The 22,444-nt window shown below is 50.6% G+C and overlaps 1 protein-coding gene across 1 annotated transcript in view; it reads right to left on the reverse strand.

Annotated features, from left to right (window-relative positions):
• KCNK2 (potassium two pore domain channel subfamily K member 2) overlaps window positions 1-22,444 on the reverse strand; it is a 118,181-nt gene that overhangs the window by 91,804 nt on the left and 3,933 nt on the right. The window contains exon 2 of the mRNA XM_083175170.1: window positions 18,681-18,842. Within this exon, the coding sequence (XP_083031296.1) occupies window position 18,681 (1 nt within the window). The 5' untranslated portion in view covers window positions 18,682-18,842. The remainder of the gene's footprint in view (window positions 1-18,680; window positions 18,843-22,444) is intronic.

Raw genomic sequence — 22,444 nt, forward strand, 5'->3', positions numbered from 1 at the left:
CAGTCACATGACACTGGGCCACTCTAGTAAAGTCCTGTCCATGTGCGCGGTTGCGAATGTCAATCAGCCCGCATACAGTATGACAGGGATGATTGGCGTAGAGATGGCTTGGGCATGCACGGTCGTCCGATAATCGGAAGGGGTGCAAATTCGCATCCCTGGGTGCAAATCTGAATCAGGCCCAATATCCAGGCGTAAGGGTTCTGTAACAAGGGTGGACATTATCCATGGTTGCTGTTCCCAAAAATGTACATTACTAAACTTTACGTAACTTTGAGCAGAACTGAAAGTAAAAGTAACATCCTATCCCCTTTGCAGTCCGATTGTTTTTGTTTTTGTACAATTCAAAATGTCTGGTTTAAATGTTTAAATGAATTGTCATTTTTTAAAATTTTATTCAAAAATAGTCTACATTGAATGTTGAACAATGTTAATGTCCTTATTTTAAAGTGGCTCAACAGTGGACCTGCTACTAGCGCTAGGGCTGTTGAGCCAGACTAGACATTGGACCTGATAGGGTTAATGGTTTGTATAGATGTGCCCAATAGTGTAACTCCCAGAGACATTGGAGGCGATGGCCGTCAGGCTTCAGCTGTCAAAGGGGCCCCAAGAACTAGCTGAACTAGCTACAGTCACTGCTGACTCGCAGACCCCCTTTGAAGGTTCCTTGAGCTGAAAAGTCTCAGAATGTGAGGTAACAGATCAAAGTGTCTATATAGTGATCTACAGAAAGGAGAGCGGAAGGAAATGTCCTAATTATCAGAATAAAACTTTCAGGGGGTATTAAACCTTGAAGGGATATCCAACAATTGTGAAACATAATTGTTATAATCCGCTACTGTCATTTCAAACACAGTAAGTCAGAAGCTGATTGGCTGGTACTTTGGAGGTTAATCGAATCCGTTCGCACTGGCATCTGCGCATGCACATTTATGTGCATACGCGTGGTACGAGCAGGCATGACGAACTGCCATTAGCCGTCCTGTTCGCACCTGCCAGTGTGGGCGGGGGTATTCACATGAAAATGCAGGACGTTCCCATGGTAATTCGGCGTTAGTGCGGGTGTGGGGGGCCGGCAGGTGACGTCAGCGGATGACAGGGCTCCCTGGGAAGCCGGTACAGGTATGGAGAGACTGGGGGGCACTACCTTCTATTTCACCTCCGGACACCTGGTAAGTACTTACGTCACTGGTTGTGCCCTTCTAGCACCTACACCTAGCGTCTCTGTGCCACGTGTGCTATATTTACTATTGGACCCCAAATACAAGTCATTTTTTTTCAAATAATGTAATAAGGTGATTTTAATGTAAATTAAACCTAGTAATGAATGTTTTTTGCTATCAAAATAAATATTATCAACCTTAATTGTTAATTGTATATACTGTATATATATATATTTATACGTCTAACCATCAGCCCCAAAAAGCTGAAGTAGTTTCCAGAACAATGGTCACGGTATCATCAGTATAATGGATATTCTGGTTAGAAAACAGTAAAATCCCCATTTATCGCTTTCATTTGCAGGAATAATTGTTACTTATAGATAATTGTGTTCAGCTTATGGTTTAATGAATGTGATTTGTGTAATTGCTGATAGTGTAACAGCTGCATGGAAACAGGAAATGTACAATACCCGTATGGTATGTATGCCCCACTCTGTGGTGCACGCTGGGGGGGCTTCTGAGTACCTGGAACTGACACATGTGGTCGGCTGCGGGCCACCTTCTGGCCTCTGGGGGAGCTGCAGAGCATGTAACGTCTACTGTCTAGTAGATATTTCATACAGTAACTAGGTTGACCCTATGAAGGTCGACATACATTAGGTCAACCACTGAAGGTCAACACCTGAAATAAGTCGACATGGTTAAGGTCAGCCAGGTCGGAAGGTCGACACAAGCATTAGACAGACAATGGGAAGCATGACATTTTTTCATGTTTTTTTGTGAGCCATGTCTTCAATGCCGGAGCATCATCTCCCACCATCTCTCCCTGTCACCCACTGCCTCACCATCTCCCACCATCTCTCCCTGTCACCCACTGCCTCACCATCTCCCACCATCTCTCCCTGTCACCCCCTGCCTTACCATCTCCCACCACCTCTCCCTGTCACCCACTGCCTCACCATCTCCCACCACCTCTCCCTGTCACCCACTGCCTCACCATCTCCCACCACTTCTCCCTGTCACCCACTGCCTCACCATCTCCCACCACTTCTCCCTGTCACCCACTGCCTTACCATCTCCCACCACTTCTCCCTGTCACCCACTGCTTCCCCATCTCCCACCACCTCTCCCTGTCACCCACTGCCTTACCATCTCCCACCACCTCTCCCTGTCACCCACTGCCTCACCATCTCCCACCATCTCTCCCTGTCACCCACTGCCTCACCATCTCCCACCATCTCTCCCTGTCACCCCCTGCCTTACCATCTCCCACCACCTCTCCCTGTCACCCACTGCCTCACCATCTCCCACCACCTCTCCCTGTCACCCACTGCCTCACCATCTCCCACCACTTCTCCCTGTCACCCACTGCCTCACCATCTCCCACCACTTCTCCCTGTCACCCACTGCCTTACCATCTCCCACCACTTCTCCCTGTCACCCACTGCTTCCCCATCTCCCACCACCTCTCCCTGTCACCCACTGCCTTACCATCTCCCACCACCTCTCCCTGTCACCCACTGCCTCACCATCTCCCACCATCTCTCCCTGTCACCCCCTGCCTTACCATCTCCCACACCTTCTCCCTGTCACCCACTGCCTCACCATCTCCCACCATCTCTCCCTGTCACCCCCTGCCTCACCATCTTCCACCATCTCTCCCTGTCACCCACTGCCTCACCATCTTCCACCATCTCTCCCTTTCACCCACTGCCTCACCATCTCCCACCATCTCTCCCTGTCACCCCCTGCCTTACCATCTCCCACCACCTCTCCCTGCCACCCACTGCCTCACCATCTCCCACCATCTCTCCCTGTCACCCACTGCCTCACCATCTCCCACCATCTCTCCCTGTCGCCCACTGCCTCACCATCTTCACCATCTCTCCCTGTCACCCACTGCCTCACCATCTCCCACCACTTCTCCCTGTCACCCACTGCCTCACCATCTTCCACCATCTCTCCCTGTCACCCACTGCCTCACCATCTCCCACCATCTCTCCCTGTCACCCACTGCCTCACCATCTCCCACCATCTCTCCCTGTCACCCACTGCCTCACCATCTCCCACCATCTCTCCCTGTCACCCACTGCCTCACCATCTCCCACCATCTCTCCCTGTCGCCCACTGCCTCACCATCTTCCACCATCTCTCCCTGTCACCCACTGCCTCACCATCTCCCACCACTTCTCCCTGTCACCCACTGCCTCACCATCTTCCACCATCTCTCCCTGTCACCCACTGCCTCACCATCTCCCACCATCTCTCCCTGTCACCCACTGCCTCACCATCTCCCACCATCTCTCCCTGTCACCCACTGCCTCACCATCTCCCACCATCTCTCCCTGTCACCCACTGCCTCACCATCTCCCACCATCTCTCCCTGTCACCCACTGCCTCACCATCTCCCACCATCTCTCCCTGTCACCCCCTGCCTTACCATCTCCCACCATCTCTCCCTGTCACCCCCTGCCTTACCATCTCCCACATCTCTCCCTGTCACCCACTGCCTCACCATCTCCCACCATCTCTCCCTGTCACCCACTGCCTCACCATCTTCCACCATCTCTCACTGTCACCCCCTGCCTTACCATCTCCCACCCTCTCTCCCTGTCACCCACTGCCTCACCATCTCCCACCATCTCTCCCTGTCACCCACTGCCTCACCATCTCACACCATCTCTCCCTGTCACCCACTGCCTCACCATCTTCACCCTCTCTCACTGTCACCCCCTGCCTCACCATCTTCCACCATCTCTCACTGTCACCCACTGCCTCACCATCTTCCACCATCTCTCCCTGTCACCCACTGCCTCACCATCTTCCACCATCTCTCCCTGTCACCCACTGCCTCACCATCTCCCACCATCTCTCCCTGTCACCCACTGCCTCACCATCTTCAACCATCTATGACTGTCACCCCCTGCCTTACCATCTCCCACCACTTCTCCGTCACCCACTGCCTTACCATCTCCCACCATCTCTCCCTGTCACCCACTGCCTCACCATCTCCCACCATCTCTCCCTGTCACCCACTGCCTCACCATCTCCCACCACCTCTCCCTGTCACCCACTGCCTCACCATCTCCCACCATCTCTCCCTGTCACCCACTGCCTCACCATCTCCCACCATCTCTCCCTGTCACCCACTGCCTCACCATCTCCCACCATCTCTCCCTGTCACCCCCTGCCTTACCATCTCCCACCATCTCTCCCTGTCACCCCCTGCCTTACCATCTCCCACATCTCTCCCTGTCACCCACTGCCTCACCATCTCCCACCATCTCTCCCTGTCACCCACTGCCTCACCATCTTCCACCATCTCTCACTGTCACCCCCTGCCTTACCATCTCCCACCCTCTCTCCCTGTCACCCACTGCCTCACCATCTCCCACCATCTCTCCCTGTCACCCAATGCCTCACCATCTCACACCATCTCTCCCTGTCACCCACTGCCTCACCATCTCCCACCATCTCTCCCTGTCACCCACTGCCTCACCATCTTCAACCATCTATGACTGTCACCCCCTGCCTTACCATCTCCCACCACTTCTCCGTCACCCACTGCCTTACCATCTCCCACCATCTCTCCCTGTCACCCACTGCCTCACCATCTCCCACCATCTCTCCCTGTCACCCACTGCCTCACCATCTCCCACCACCTCTCCCTGTCACCCACTGCCTCACCATCTCCCACCATCTCTCCCTGTCACCCACTGCCTCACCATCTCCCACCATCTCTCCCTGTCACCCACTGCCTCACCATCTCCCACCATCTCTCCCTGTCACCCCCTGCCTTACCATCTCCCACCATCTCTCCCTGTCACCCCCTGCCTCACCATCTCCCACATCTCTCCCTGTCACCCACTGCCTCACCATCTCCCACCATCTCTCCCTGTCACCCACTGCCTCACCATCTTCCACCATCTCTCACTGTCACCCCCTGCCTTACCATCTCCCACCCTCTCTCCCTGTCACCCACTGCCTCACCATCTCCCACCATCTCTCCCTGTCACCCACTGCCTCACCATCTCACACCATCTCTTTCTGTCACCCACTGCCTCACCATCTTCACCCTCTCTCACTGTCACCCCCTGCCTCACCATCTTCCACCATCTCTCACTGTCACCCACTGCCTCACCATCTTCCACCATCTCTCCCTGTCACCCACTGCCTCACCATCTTCCACCATCTCTCCCTGTCACCCACTGCCTCACCATCTCCCACCATCTCTCCCTGTCACCCACTGCCTCACCATCTTCAACCATCTATGACTGTCACCCCCTGCCTTACCATCTCCCACCACTTCTCCGTCACCCACTGCCTTACCATCTCCCACCATCTCTCCCTGTCACCCACTGCCTCACCATCTCCCACCATCTCTCCCTGTCACCCACTGCCTCACCATCTCCCACCACCTCTCCCTGTCACCCACTGCCTCACCATCTCCCACCATCTCTCCCTGTCACCCACTGCCTCACCATCTCCCACCACCTCTCCCTGTCACCCACTGCCTTACCATCTCTCACCATCTCTCCCTGTCACCCACTGCTTCACCATCTTCCACCATCTCTCACTGTCACCCTCTGCCTTACCATCTCCCACCACTTCTCCCTGTCACCCACTGCCTCACCATCTTCCACCATCTCTCACTGTCACCCATTGCCTTACCATCTCCCACCACTTCTCCCTGTCACCCACTGCCTCACCATCTCCCACCATCTCTCCCTGTCACCCACTGCCTCACCATCTCCCACCACCTCTCCCTGTCACCCACTGCCTTACCATCTCTCCCTGTCACCCACTGCTTCACCATCTCCCACCACCTCTCCCTGTCACCCACTGCCTCACCATCTCCCACCATCTCTCCCTGTCACCCACTGCCTCACCATCTCCCACCATCTCTCCCTGTCACCCACTGCCTCACCATCTCCCACCATCTCTCCCTGTCACCCCCTGCCTTACCATCTCCCACCATCTCTCCCTGTCACCCCCTGCCTTACCATCTCCCACATCTCTCCCTGTCACCCACTGCCTCACCATCTCCCACCATCTCTCCCTGTCACCCACTGCCTCACCATCTTCCACCATCTCTCACTGTCACCCCCTGCCTTACCATCTCCCACCCTCTCTCCCTGTCACCCACTGCCTCACCATCTCCCACCATCTCTCCCTGTCACCCACTGCCTCACCATCTCACACCATCTCTTTCTGTCACCCACTGCCTCACCATCTTCACCCTCTCTCACTGTCACCCCCTGCCTCACCATCTTCCACCATCTCTCACTGTCACCCACTGCCTCACCATCTTCCACCATCTCTCCCTGTCACCCACTGCCTCACCATCTTCCACCATCTCTCCCTGTCACCCACTGCCTCACCATCTCCCACCATCTCTCCCTGTCACCCACTGCCTCACCATCTTCAACCATCTATGACTGTCACCCCCTGCCTTACCATCTCCCACCACTTCTCCGTCACCCACTGCCTTACCATCTCCCACCATCTCTCCCTGTCACCCACTGCCTCACCATCTCCCACCATCTCTCCCTGTCACCCACTGCCTCACCATCTCCCACCACCTCTCCCTGTCACCCACTGCCTCACCATCTCCCACCATCTCTCCCTGTCACCCACTGCCTCACCATCTCCCACCACCTCTCCCTGTCACCCACTGCCTTACCATCTCTCACCATCTCTCCCTGTCACCCACTGCTTCACCATCTTCCACCATCTCTCACTGTCACCCTCTGCCTTACCATCTCCCACCACTTCTCCCTGTCACCCACTGCCTCACCATCTTCCACCATCTCTCACTGTCACCCATTGCCTTACCATCTCCCACCACTTCTCCCTGTCACCCACTGCCTCACCATCTCCCACCATCTCTCCCTGTCACCCACTGCCTCACCATCTCCCACCACCTCTCCCTGTCACCCACTGCCTTACCATCTCTCCCTGTCACCCACTGCTTCACCATCTCCCACCACCTCTCCCTGCCACCCATTGCCTTACAATCTCCCACCATCTCCGTCACCCACTGCCTCACCATCTTCCACCACCTCTCCCTGTCACCCACTGCCTCACCATCTCCCACCATCTCTCCTTGTCACCCACTGCTTCACCATCTCCCACCATCTCTCCCTGTCAACCACTGCTTCACCATCTCCCACCACCTCTCCCTGTCACCCATTGCCTTACAATCTCCCACCACCTCTCATTGTCAACCACTGCTTCACCATCTCCCACCATCTCCCTGTCACCCACTGCCTCACCATCTCCCACCACCTCTCCCACTGCCTCACCATCTCCCACCACCTCTCCCTGTCACCCACTGCCTCACCATCTCCCACCACCTCTCCCTGTCACCCACTGCCTCACCATCTCCCACCATCTCTCCTTGTCACCCACTGCTTCACCATTTCCCACCATCTCTCCCTGTCACCCACTGCTTCACCATCTCCCACCACCTCTCCCTGTCACCCATTGCCTTACAATCTCCCACCACCTCTCACTGTCAACCACTGCTTCACCATCTCCCTGTCACCCACTGCCTCACCATCTCCCACCACCTCTCCCTGTCACCCACTGCCTCACCATCTCCCACCATCTCTCCCTGTCACCCACTGCCTCACCATCTCCCACCATCTCTCCTTGTCACCCACTGCCTCTCCATCTCCTACCATCTCTCCCTGTCACGCACTGCTTCACCATCTTCCACCATCTCTCCCTGTCACCCAGTGCATCACCATCTCCCACCATCTCTCCCCGTCACCCACAGCCTCTCCATCTCCCACTATCTCTCCCAGTCACCCACAGACTCTTTATCTCCCACTGTCTCTCCCCGTCACCCACTGCTTCACCATCTCCCACCATCTCTCCCTGTCACTCACTGCTTCCCCATCTCCCACCACCTCTCCCTGCCACCCATTGCCTTACAATCTCCCACCACCTCTCACTGTCACCCACTGCATCAATATCTCCCCCCATCTCCCTGTCACCCACTGCCTCGCCATCTCCCACCCCCTCTCCCTGTCACCCACTGCCTCACCATCTCCCACCATCTCTCCTTGTCACCCACTGCTTCACCATCTCCCACCATCTCTCCCTGTCAACCACTGCTTCACCATCTCCCACCACCTCTCCCTGTCACCCATTGCCTTACAATCTCCCACCACCTCTCACTGTCAACCACTGCTTCACCATCTCCCACCATCTCCCTGTCACCCACAGCTTCTCTATCTCCCACTATCTCCCCTTGTCATCCACTGCCTCACTCTCTGGCTCTCCCCTGCATCACTATCTTCCCATTATCATCTCTCGACTCCATCTGCCTCTCCACATCATCTCCTTCTCTCCGCCATATGGATACGACATTTACTTTGAGGCCAGACCCCTTGTTGTGAAGCCACTTCCTTGTTGGAGTCCCAAATTAGTTATTCTACATGAGATCCCCCTCAGGGTAGAATTAGCTTATAGGGTAATGCCAGCAAAAGCAGGCATTACCCACCACATCCAAGCCCATGATTGAAGGGCTTAGTACATATGAAACACCGTAGTTTGCAGAGTTTGGGACGCACCTTAACCTTAGTACAGTTCCCTATATTTTTTTGTGCTGCTATAACCGACTTCTGTGGTAATGATTCTCCCACTCAATACCGACCAGATTTACCTGCAATAAAACAATTGCTTTCTTGTATTTGAGGATTCCTGCTGCGAGGTAGAGCCACAGTCATTAAAAATCCGCATTAGCCTGAATTTTTGCCGATTGCTTACAGCGATGTGACAATAGCATCCGCACAATCACGGCCTCCTGAGTGCAAATGTGATTAAAAAATTCTTTTTTTTTTTTAGTTTTACAAGAAGAACCACATTCTATGTTTTGGGAGTTCAAGAGCCGCAGTCACCAGAAAGTCACTCGGCGCTGAGGTTCTACTGCTTGCTGTGACTGTGGGTCAACAATACCCCACTGTACTTTTACTGAAATACAGTTTTATTTTATCTATCATTTTTGTGGCATTTCACACACCCACACACAGGCCTATTGCTATCAGAGTTGTGATATACAATGATACTGTCCTAGAAAACAGGACAGTGCCGGCCGCTGCCCCTAGCATGCGGCCATAGGGGAGAGTAATCATTCCACAGTCACCGACCATCTAATGATTTTTCTCCCCTGCGGAAATAGGCAGTGCGGCCTGTGCCGCTGCTCAAAGCACAGATGCCTTGTGACACATGAGAGGTAACTAGGGGGTACGGCCTGTGCCGCTGCACATAGCACAGATGCCTTGTGACACATGAGAGGTAACTAGGGGGTACGGCCTGTCCCGCTGCTCAAAGCACAGATGCCTTGTGACACATGAGAGGTAACTAGGGGGTACGGCCTGTCCCGCTGCTCAAAGCACAGATGCCTTGTGACACATGAGAGGTAACTAGGGGGTGCGGCCTGTCCGGCTGCTCAAAGCACAGATGCCTTGTGACACATGAGAGGTAACTAGGGGGTGCGGCCTGTCCCGCTGCTCAAAGCACAGATGCCTTGTGACACACGAGAGGTAACTAGGGGGTGCGGCCTGTGCCGCTGCACAAAGCACAAATGCCTTGTGACACACGAGAGGTAACTAGGGGGTGCGGCCTGTCCGGCTGCTCAAAGCACAGATGCCTTGTGACACATGAGAGGTAACTAGGGGGTGCGGCCTGTCCCGCTGCTCAAAGCACAGATGCCTTGTGACACACGAGAGGTAACTAGGCGGTGCGGCCTGCACCATTTAAGTGTCTCCTGAGATTGCGGGATACTCATAATTCTTAGGGAAGTCCCCTGCACCCCTGGAAGTGTAGGCGATCCTCCTGTATTCTGACAGCTTCCTAGTGACCTCTGCAGACCGCCATTGTATGTTCTGAATGTTGCAGATTCCAGAATTCCAATAGACCACATTAGAGCAGCAGCAGAAGAGTGCAGTGCATTTGCCTGCAGTGTTGGGAAGAGGTTTGGTAGAATTAGCTTATAGGGTAATGCCAGCAAAAGCAGTCATTACCCACCACATCCAAGCCCATGATTGAAGTTACATAGTTACATAGTAGGTAAGGCTGAAAAAAGACTTGCGTCCATCTAGTTCAACCTGGTATAGATATCCATTGCTGATTTGGTTGGTTCTGGTATTTTACAGACAAATTATATTTCTTATTTGTACCCATGGATGTTTTTCTCCAGTAAATGTTTGTCCAACTTTGCCTTGAACGCATTTAATGAGCCAGCCATTACCACCTCTCTGGGAAGAGAGTTCCAGAGTTTGACTGTTCTGACCGTAAAGAAATTCTTTCTACTTGCTGAATGAAATCTTTTTTCTTCTAATCTATACTCATGCCCTCGCGTCCTAGATTCCTTTCTAGTAGAAAATAGGGTGTGTGACAGTTCCTTATATTGGCCCTTGATATACTTGTACATGTTGAGCATGTCCCCCCTTAAACGTCTCTTTTCTAATGTAAATAGTCCCAAATTGCTTAATCTCTCCCCGTAGCTTAAATTTTCCATTCCCCTAATAAGCTTTGTTGCTCGCCTTTGGACTTTTTCTAATTCTATGATGTCCTTTTTATAGTGTGGGGCCCAGAACTGTACTCCGTACTCTAGGTGAGGTCTCACCAATGCTTTATATAGTGGCATAATTACCCTTGAGTCCCTAGTTTCCATTCCCCTCTTAATACATGCCAGAATTTTGTTGGCCTTTTTTGTAGCTACATTACAATGGGCACTACATCCTAGATTGCTGTCTATTTGGACTCCTAGATCCTTTTCAAGTATGGAATTACCCGGTTCCTCTCCGCTAAGGTTGTAACTTGCACACTGGTTGTGTCTCCCAAGGTGCATAACCTTACATTTATCTACATTGAACCTCATCTTCCATTTTTTTGCCCACTCATCTAGAATTGCAAGATCATTTTGAAGCATGGTGACATCTTCTGGTGATTTGATGACTTTGCTAAGTTTTGTATCGTCCGCAAAGATGGATACATTGCTGAGTAACCCTATCCCAATATCGTTAATAAAAATGTTAAACAAAATGGGCCCCAAAACCGAACCCTGGGGCACTCCACTTAGTACCGGTATCATATCTGATACGGCACCATTCACAACCACTCTTTGTTCTCTATTACATAGCCAATTCCCTACCCATCTGCAGATATTTTCACCCAATCCTAGGTTCTCCATTTTATTAATCAATCTCTTGTGTGGGACAGTATCAAATGCTTTAGCAAAATCTAGGAAAATCACATCTACAGCATTTCCATTATCGAGGTTTTTGCTAACCTCTTCATAGAACCCTAGTAGATTAGTTTGGCATGAACGATTTTTCACGAACCCATGTTGGTTAGTACTGAGTAGAAGGTGATGATCTAAATATTCCTGGATACCATCCCTTAAAAATCCTTCAAATAGTTTACCCACAATTGATGTTAAACTAACGGGTCTATAATTAGCGGGATCTTCCTTTTTTCCTTTTTTGAATATTGGCACTACCTCTGCTATTCTCCAATCTTTTGGTACTATACCTGACGATAGTGACTTGCTAAAGATATAATGTAGGGGGGTAGCTAGTTCATCCCTTAATTCCATTAATACCCTCGGATGAATCCCATCTGGCCCTGGTGACTTATTTGTTTTGAGTTTGCTTAGCCTCAGTATTAATTCTTTCGGCGTGAAATCCACAATGAGATCTGGCTTATTTGTCCCGTTTGTGGTAAATGTTCGTTCCACAGTCTGCTCTCCCTTAGTAAATACTGATGAGAAGAACTCATTTAACAGTTTTGCTTTTCCCTTGTCCTCAGTAACACTTTTTCCACTAGTATCAGTTAGTAGGCCTATGTTTTCCTTAATTAAACGTTTACTATTTATGTATTTAAAAAATTTCTTTGGGTTGTTTTTGCTTTCAGCGGCTATGCACTCTTCATATAATATTTTAGCTGCTTTGATTACCCCTTTACAAGTTTTGTTTGATTCTTTGTATTTTGCGAATGCCTCCTCATTCAAGTTATTTTTATAGAATTTAAAGGCTCTGGTTTTATTGTTGATAGCTGACCTTACTTCTTTGTCCAACCATGGTGGCTTTTTTTTGTTGAATTTACCTTTAGTTACTTTAGGAATGTATTCAATAGTTAGTGAATCAAGCACCTTTTTTAGAGTATCCCACATTTCCTCTGCATTTTTTCCCTCCATAACCGTTTCCCACCCAATTCCTGTTAGGGCTTCCCTGAATAATTCAAAGTTCGCTTTTCTGAAGTTTAGTATTTTTGCAGATCCTTTTTGATGTAATTTACTGAAGTTGATTTCCAGTGAAACCATATTGTGATCACTATTCCCTAATTGTTCAATTACTTTTGTGTTTGAAACTAAGTCTGTGTTATTTGTTAATACTAAGTCCAAGAGCGCCTCATCACGAGTTGGAGTTTCTACCGTTTGTGTAATAAACTGGTCTTTAAGTAAGCTTAAGAACCCATTGCTTCTTGCTGATTTACCTGTTTCGTTTTCCCAATCAATGTCGGGTAAATTAAAATCCCCCATAATTAATACCTGACCCTGATTTGATGCTTGTTTGATTTGGTTTAAAAGAAGAGACTCTTCCCTTTCATTTATATTTGGTGGTCTATAGCATACCCCTATTATTAATTTTTTTTTTGGTTTCTTATTATTGTCGGTTATCTCTGCCCACACTGTCTCCGAGTTGTCGTCTTCCAGGTCTGTGCTCATATTTTTCTCACATGATGTTAAGTTATTATTTACATATAGGCACACACCCCCGCCCCTTCTATTTTCCCTGTCTTTCCTGTAGAGTGTATATCCCTCCATGTTTAATGCCCAGTCATGCGACTCATTACACCATGTTTCTGTAATACCAATGATGTCGTAGTCATCCCTACTGATCACCGTTTCAAGCTCCCCGATTTTACTCACTAAGCTTCTTGCATTAGCCAGTAAGCATTTTAATTTATGTTTATTTTTAGATATGGCTCTAATATTGTGATTAGTTTCACCCCAGGACCCATTTGAATTCTTTACTAGCTTCCTCTTTCCCCTCTCCCCTTCAATAGACTCTCTACAGGCCTCCCCACCATGCACACTGCCTGTCATTTGTAGGGATACCCCTGGTGGGGGTAACACTGCCCGAGAAGTCTATCTCACAACGCTGTAGTATCAGTACTGTAATTACTAGGAATACCCCTGGTGGGAGTAACACTGCGAGGGAAGTCTATCTCACAACGCTGTAGTATCAGTACTGTAATTACTAGGAATACCCCTGGTGGGAGTAACACTGTGAGGGAAGTCTATCACACAACACTGTAGTACCAGTACTGTTATTACTAGGGATACCCCTGGTGGGGGTAACACTGCAAGGGAAGCCTATCACACAACACTGTAGTACCAGTACTGTTATTACTAGGGATACCTCTGGTGGGGGAAACACTGCACGGGATGCCTATCACACAACACTGTAATACCAGTACGGTAATTACTAGGGATACCCCTGGTGGGGGTAACACTGCACGGGAAGCCTATCACACAACTCTACAGTACCAGAACTGTAATTAATAGGGATACCCCTGGTGGGGGTAACACTGCGAGGGAAGTCTATCACACAACACTGTAGTACCAGTACTGTTATTATTAGGGATACTCCTGGTGGGGGTAACACTGCGCGGGAAGTCTAACACACAACACTGTAGTACCAGTAATGTTATTACTAGGGATACCCCTCGTGGGGGTAACACTGCGCGGGAAGTCTAACACACAACACTGTAGTACCAGTAATGTTATTACTAGGGATACCCCTCGTGGGGGTACTACTGCGTGCGAAGCCCATCACACAACATTTTAGTACCAGTACTGTTATTACTAGGGATACCCCTGGTGGGGGTAACACTGCGAGGGAAGCCTATCACCCAACACTGTAGTACCAGTACTGTAATTACTAGGGATACTCCTGGTGGGGGTAACACTGCACGGGAAGTCTATCACACAACACTGTAGTACCAGTACTGTTATTACTAGGGATACCCCTGGTGGGGTTAACACTGCGAGGGAAGCCTATCACACAACACTGTAGTACCAGTACTGTAATTACTAGGGGTACTCCTGGTGGGGGTAACACTGCGAGGGAAGCCTATCACCCAACACTCTAGTACCAGTACTGTAATTACTAGGGATACCCCTGGTGAGGGTAACACTGCGAGGAAAGCCTATCACCCAACATTGTAGTACCAGTACTGTAATTACTAGGGATACTCCTGGTGGGGGTAACACTGAGCAGGAAGCCCATCACACAACACTGTAGTACCAGTACTGTAATTACTAGGGATACCCCTGGTGGGGGAAACACTGCGAGGGAAGCCTATCACACAACACTGTAGTACCAGTACTGTTATTACTAGGGATACTCCTGGTGGGGGTAACACTGCGCAGGAAGTATATCACACAACACTGTAATATCAGTACTGTAATTACTAGGGATACCCCTGGTGGGGGTAACACTGCACGGGAAGCCTATCACCCAACACTGTAGTACCAGTACTGTTATTACTAGGGATACCCCTGGTGGGGGTAACACTGCGAGGGAAGCCTATCACCCAACACTGTAGTACCAGTACTGTTTTTACTAGGGATACCCCTGGTGAGGGTAACACTGCGAGGGAAGCCTATCACACAACACTGTAGTACCAGTACTGTTATTACTAGGGATACCCCTGGTGGGGGTAATACTGCGTGCAAAGCCATTAACACAACATTGTAGTACCAGTACTGTAATTAATAGGGATACCCCTGGTGGGGGTAACACTGCGAGGGAAGCCTATCACACAACACTGTAGTACCAGTACTGTTATTATTAGGGGTACCCCTGGTGGGGATAACACTGCGAGGGAAGCCTATCACACAACACTGTAGTAGCAGTACTGTTATTACTAGGGATACTCCTGGTGGGGGTAACACTGCGCGGGAAGTCTAACACACAACACTGTAGCAACAGTACTGTTATTACTAGGGATACCCCTGGTGGGGGTAATACTGCGAGGGAAGCCTATCACACAACAATGTAGTACCAGTACTGTAATTACTAGGGATACCCCTGGTGGGGGTAACACTGCGAAGGAAGCCCATCACACAACACTGTAGTACCAGTACTGTAATTACTAGGGATACCCCTGGTGGGGGTAATATTGTGCAGGAAGCCTATCACACAACACTGTAGTAGCAGTACTGTTATTACTAGGGATGCCCCTGGTGAGGGTAACACTGCGAGGGAAGTCTAACACACAACATTGTAGTACCAGTACTGTTATTACTAGGGATACCCCTGGTGAGGGTACCACTGCGAGGGAAGCCTATCACACAACACTGTAGTACCAGTACTGTAATTACTAGGGATACTCCTGGTGGGGGTAACACTGCACAGGAAGCCTATTACACAACACTGTAGTACCTGTACTGTTATTACTAGGGATACCCCTGGTGAGAGTAACACTGCGAGGGAAGTCTATTACACAACACTGAGGTACCAGTAGTGTAATTACTAGGGATACCCCTGGTGGGGGTAACACTGTGAGGGAAGCCTATCACACAACATTGTAGTACCAGTACTGTAATTACTAGGGATACCCCTGGTGGGGGTAACACTGCGAGGGAAGCCTATCACACAACACTGTAGTACCAGTACTGTAATTACTAGGGATACCCCTGGTGGGGGTAACACTGCGCGGGAAGCCTATCACCCAACACTGTAGTACCAGTACTGTTATTACTAGGGATACCCCTGGTGGGGGTAACAATGCACAGGAAGTCTATTACACAACACTGAGGTACCAGTACTGTAATTACTAGGGATACTCCTGGTGGGGGTAACACTGCACAGGAAGTCTATCACACAACACTGAGGTACCAGTACTGTAATTACTTTGGATACCCCTGGTGGGGGTAACACTGCACAGGAAGTCTATTACACAACACTGAGGTACCAGTACTGTAATTACTAGGGATACCCCTGGTGGAGGTAACAATGCACAGGAAGTCTATTACACAACGCTGTGTCCTACATGCGCACAACGACATAAATTAGCCCAAACAGGTATCAGCTCTCAGCAGAGCGCACATGTGCAGAAGTCTGAACACATCACAAGGGGGCGCACATTTTGGAGCCTCTGTCCCTGCAGGTGTGGAGTGATATATCTGGCCAGAATAATCGCATACTGGGAGCATGCACCCTATTCCGAGGCCCCAGAGTCACACCAGGGTGGTACTGTACTGCTGTACGGGCCGGGGGCTGCCTGCTCCAGAACATTGCCTATACCTTGCAGAATAAGATGCTCATTTGTTTTGTACCATAAAGTTCACACATAAATATAAATAGCAGGTAACCATATAGGGTGTGTCAGATCCCGGAATGAGTGCTAGCTCTGCAGACCAGTTGTTGGATAATGATCAATGCATATGTGCCCCTGATCTCTTCATATTCCCGGCATGGCCTGATTCTGTTGATGTTGTGAGATTCTATTAGGGAAGAGGAAATTCACAGCTTAACCTAATAAGCATCACCAGGACTCAGAGCGGCTTCCCGTAACCCCTGCACTGCCTGCAGCTCCGCTCTTCAGGAACTCCCCGGGAAGTGCAGGTGCATGTTATCTCCCTGTCCTGGGCTTATTCACTGCTGGCCAGGCAGTCGGGATTCACCTGCTGCTCCCCAAAGCCTCTGCCTTATATGTAAGGGGGGGCTGGGGGGTGGTCCCTCAATGATCAGCCTCAGATACAGGGATAATGAGAAGGAGGGGTGCAGCTCAGGCGAGGAGGGGTGCAGCTCAGGCGAGGAGGGGTGCAGCTCAGGCGAGGAGGGGTGCAGCTCAGGCATGACCATTCGGGAGTAAGGGAGAAAAATTATATTTGGGAATCACAAATATTCTTGCTGCAACAAGTCATAATTTTGTGTGTGTGAGTAGATGTCTCATGTATTTGTTATATATATATATATATATATATATATATACATACACTATGCACAGCGCCATACATACAAATTCTGAACTGAGTTACATAAGACTGAGAGACCCTGCGCACATGTAACATCATACACTGTACACACAATAAGCAGAGGGTTCACCAGACTGTATGATACACAGTTACTACAGGCTTAGTCAGGAATGAATAATGTACATATATATAGATCCACTCCGCATATATACTGCCGCCGCTGAGCTGTACACTAACGCTGGCGGCACATTGCAACTGCCTATCTGGGAGGGTGAGCAAGTATTATTATTATACTGTGTATGTGTGTGTGTGTGTGTGTGTGTGTGTGTGTGTATATATATATATATATATATATATATATACATATATACACACACACACACGGTGGTAAGCCTGCTCAAAGCAAATGCCTCCAAAGCTAGTCTGCTACCTTGTGATCGCCTCTGTGTTTGTGCATGTGTGAGAGAGAAAGATATGTAGTTTTACTCGCTGCTAACAGATGGCAGTGTTTCGGAGACACAGACACTAGACATCTATATATCGATGATGGATGATATCTGTCTATCTATCTATCTATCTATCATATAGATATATATATATATATATATACATACTGTACACTTATTATATATACGTTACACACACACGCGCATAGATAAGTTTGTCCATCACTGTATGGGCCAGATGTATCAAGCTTCAAAAAGTGGTAAAATGGAGAGTGACAAATCACCAGCCAATCGGCTCCTAACTGCCATGTCACAGACTGTGTTTTGCCAATGGCAGTTAGGGGCCGATTGGCTGGTTGTTTGTCACTCTCCACTCTGTCGCTTTGTGAATCTGGATACACCTGGCCCTGTATATACTCCCAGCTGACAGTGATTCCGTTCCTGCATGTAGCACACAGTACTACTTCTCAGCAATGATCCTGGGCGGAATCCCATCACTATAGCAATGTCAGCCCCCAGCACCGACTCCTTCAGCTGATTTCCCTGGCTGAGAGGCTCCACAGGAATGAACACGTTCTGCCTGGAATCTGCCTCTTTGTTACAATGTATCAGATGCTCATTATTCTGCCCCCCTCATACAGCGCTCAGTCACCCTTCCCGCGGGTGCAGATGGTCCAGCACCGTCTCAGCAGCTTGCAGGAACAGATACAGAGACACCCAGCCAGCGGAGGTATCATAGGCAATGAGGAACACTTATACATACAAGACAATGATTGTGTGGCAATGGGAGGGTTAAATCTATTCGGCTAGCATGCTGCACACTGGAGATCTGTACTCACATTGCATATGGATAGGTAATGAGGTTCTACCCAAGGAAGAGGTACAAATCTTCTAGGTGCAGCCCCAATTCTAGGTTCTGCCCATTATGGTGGATCAGCGGTAAGCAACCTGTGGCTCTCCAGCTGTTGTGGAACTACAAGTCCCAAAATGCTCTGGTACCCGGAGGCACAGAGCCTGTCCTGGTTAGTCACGACACACACACACGCACGTACACACAGCGGTACTCACTTCTTATTTCCACGCTCTTCGCAGGCTCGTCTCTGGACGGAGAGGCATTGTTTGATTGTGTATTTGTGCTGCATACAGGAATAGTAGATGTATAAATAAATCAGCTGCGAGGGAGCCGTGCCACGGTGCCAGAGCTGGTGCAGGCGGAGAACCGATGATGAACTGGAGGAGAAGAGGTGGAAAGTGAGAGCAGAGGAGCAAGGAGCAGCGAGTGAGAGAGTCAGGGGATGGGGAGACGAGGAGGGAGGAGGGTGTGAGGCTGGACCCAGGAGCTTTAGCTGGGAATACCAGGGCTGGAGCAGAGGCTGCTGTCAGCACAACGCAGAGCAGGATGGAGAGAGGGAAGCAGGCGTGCAGACAGGTGATGGGAGACTGGGAGATGTGGTGTGTGGCATGGAGAGTGAGCAGACAGAGAAGCGGGCATCGGAGCTAGCACCTGCCTCTCCTTACAGCACAGCGCACTCCCAGCTCACCGCCCTCCTATCAGACACTCAGGGACTGATTCTGGTGTGCAAATAAACTAGTAAGAAAGACATGGGCAATTCAAGGAGGGCAAGTAAATACAGCGTTTTGCATGCAGAGTTAATACTGGCAGCTTTTGCATGTAGCACATAAATGTTACACAGCTTTCTTTATACAATGCAATTAAGATACAGTTTTGATACACCCTTCTCAAATCAAACTCTCTCTGCATGTGTTACTGCCCCCCTGTGCCTAATCCTAGTCTCCACCCCCCACATCCTAACCTCCCCTCCTACAGCCTAACCCTAACCTCCTCTCCAGCAGCCTAACCCTAACCTCCCCTCCTGCAGCCTAACCCTAACCTCCCCTCCTGCAGCCTAACCCTAACCATCCCCTCTCGCACTCTAACCCTAACCTCCCCTCCTACAGCCTAACCCTCACCACCCCTCCTGCAGCCTAAACCTAACCTCCCCTTCTGCAGCCTAAACCTAACCTCCACTCCCGCCCTCTAACCCTAACCTCTCCTCCCGCAGCATAACCCTAACCTCCCCTCCCGCAGCCTAACACTAACCTCCTCTCCCGCAGCCTAACCCTAACCACCCCTCCTGCAGCCTAACCCTAACCTCCCCTCCTACAGCCTAACCCTAACCTCATCTCCCGCAGCCTAACCCTAACCTCCCCTCCCGCAGCCTAACCCTAACCATCCCCTCCCGCAGCCTAACCCTAACCTCTCCTCCCGCAGCCTAACCCTAACCTCCCCTTCTGCAGCCTAACCCTAACCTCCCCTCCCGCAGCCTTAAGGTGCGTACACACGTACAGATTTTCTGTCTGATCTATCTGGTGGGAACAAAAACCTGGAAATGTATGGAAGCATATGACAATCAAAAATTTCCACCCAAATGCAGGAAAACAGAAAAAATATATATGTTTTGATAAAATTGTTATGTCAGAATGATTTAAACAATTTGTCTGACCGATCACTGTCAGTTTTCAAGTGTTTGGGAACAATTGTTTGATTGTCATATGCTCCCATACATTTCCAGGGTTTTGTTCCCACCAGATATATCAGACAGAATATCTGCACGTGTGTACACACCTTAACCCTAACCTCCCCTCCTGCAGCCTAACCCTAACCTCCCCTCCCGCAGCCTAACCCTAACCTCCCCTCCTGCAGCCTAAACCTAACCACCCCTCCTGCAGCCTAACCCTAACCTCCCCTCCTGCAGCCTAACCCTAACCTCCCCTCCTGCAGCCTAACCCTAACCTCCCCTCCTGCAGCCTAACGCTAACCTCCCCTCCCGCAGCCTAACCCTAACCTCCCCTCCTGCAGCCTAACCCTAACCTCCCCTCCCGCAGCCTAACCCTAACCTCCCCTCCTGCAGCCTAACCTCCCCTCCTACAGCCTAACCCTAACCTCCCCTCCTGAAGCCTAAACCTAACCTCCCCTCCCGCAGCCTAACCCTAACCATCCCCTCCCGCAACCTGACCCTAACCTCCCCTCCTGCAGCCTAACCCTAACCTCCCCTCCTACAGCCTAACCCTAACCTCCTCTCCCGCAGCCTAACCCTAACCTCCCCTCCTACAGCCTAACCCTAACCTCATCTCCCGCAGCCTAACCCTAACCTCCCCTCCTGCAGCCTAACCCTAACCTCCCCTCCCGCAGCCTAACCCTAACCATCCCCTCCCGCAGCCTAACCCTAACCTCTCCTCCCGCAGCCTAACCCTAACCTCCCCTTCTGCAGCCTAACCCTAACCTCCCCTCCCGCAGCCTTAAGGTGCGTACACACGTACAGATTTTCTGTCTGATCTATCTGGTGGGAACAAAAACCTGGAAATGTATGGAAGCATATGACAATCAAAAATTTCCACCCAAATGCAGGAAAACAGAAAAAATATATATGTTTTGATAAAATTGTTATGTCAGAATGATTTAAACAATTTGTCTGACCGATCACTGTCAGTTTTCAAGTGTTTGGGAACAATTGTTTGATTGTCATATGCTCCCATACATTTCCAGGGTTTTGTTCCCACCAGATATATCAGACAGAATATCTGCACGTGTGTACACACCTTAACCCTAACCTCCCCTCCTGCAGCCTAACCCTAACCTCCCCTCCCGCAGCCTAACCCTAACCTCCCCTCCTGCAGCCTAAACCTAACCACCCCTCCTGCAGCCTAACCCTAACCTCCCCTCCTGCAGCCTAACCCTAACCTCCCCTCCTGCAGCCTAACCCTAACCTCCCCTCCTGCAGCCTAACGCTAACCTCCCCTCCCGCAGCCTAACCCTAACCTCCCCTCCTGCAGCCTAACCCTAACCTCCCCTCCCGCAGCCTAACCCTAACCTCCCCTCCTGCAGCCTAACCTCCCCTCCTACAGCCTAACCCTAACCTCCCCTCCTGAAGCCTAAACCTAACCTCCCCTCCCGCAGCCTAACCCTAACCATCCCCTCCCGCAACCTGACCCTAACCTCCCCTCCTGCAGCCTAACCCTAACCTTCCCCTGCCTGCAGCCTAACCCTAGCCTCCGCTCCTGCAGTCTAACTCTAACCTCCCCTCCTACAGCCTAACCCTAACATCCCCTCCTGCAGCCTAACCCTAACCTCTCCTCCCGCAGCATAACCCTAACCTTCCCTCCCACAGCCTAACCCTAACCTCCTCTACTGCAGCCTAACCCTAACCTCCCCTCCCGCAGCATAACCCTAACCTCCCCTCCTGCAGTCTAACCCTAAACTCCTCTACTGCAGCCTAACACTAACCACCCCTCCTGCAGCCTAACACTAACCTCCCCTCCTGCAGCCTAATGCTGGGTACACACCAGGACGACTAGGGCCCGATCCCCTCAATCTAGATCCAATTCAGACCAATTGGATGTAGATTGTGTGGTGATTGGGCCCTTTTCTGTCCTGGTGTGGACCGATGCGCGATCCCGCGGGTCGGTCGTTATTGAGATCCTACCTGCTGCAGGTAGGATCTGAATGACGACCATACAGCCGGGTGCGGGTCGCCATCGGATCGGACCCGCTCACGGTGCATCGTGAGCGGGTCGTCGTGGTGTGTACCCTGCATTACCCTAACCACCCCTCCTGCAGCCTAACCCTAACCTCCCCTCCCGCAGCCTAACCCTAACCTCCCCTCCTGCAGCCTAACCCTAACCTCCCCTCCTGCAGCCTAACCCTAACCTTCCCCTCTCTGTAGCCTCACCCTAACCCCTCTTCCCCACAGCCTAACTTTCCCATCCATACAGCCTAACCCCTATCCACCCCTCCCCACAGCCTAACCCTAACCACCACACTCCTGCAGCCT

Source organism: Crinia signifera, chromosome 3, assembly GCF_055691185.1.
Source record: "Crinia signifera chromosome 3, ASM5569118v1, whole genome shotgun sequence".
Lineage (NCBI taxonomy): Eukaryota > Metazoa > Chordata > Amphibia > Anura > Myobatrachidae > Crinia > Crinia signifera.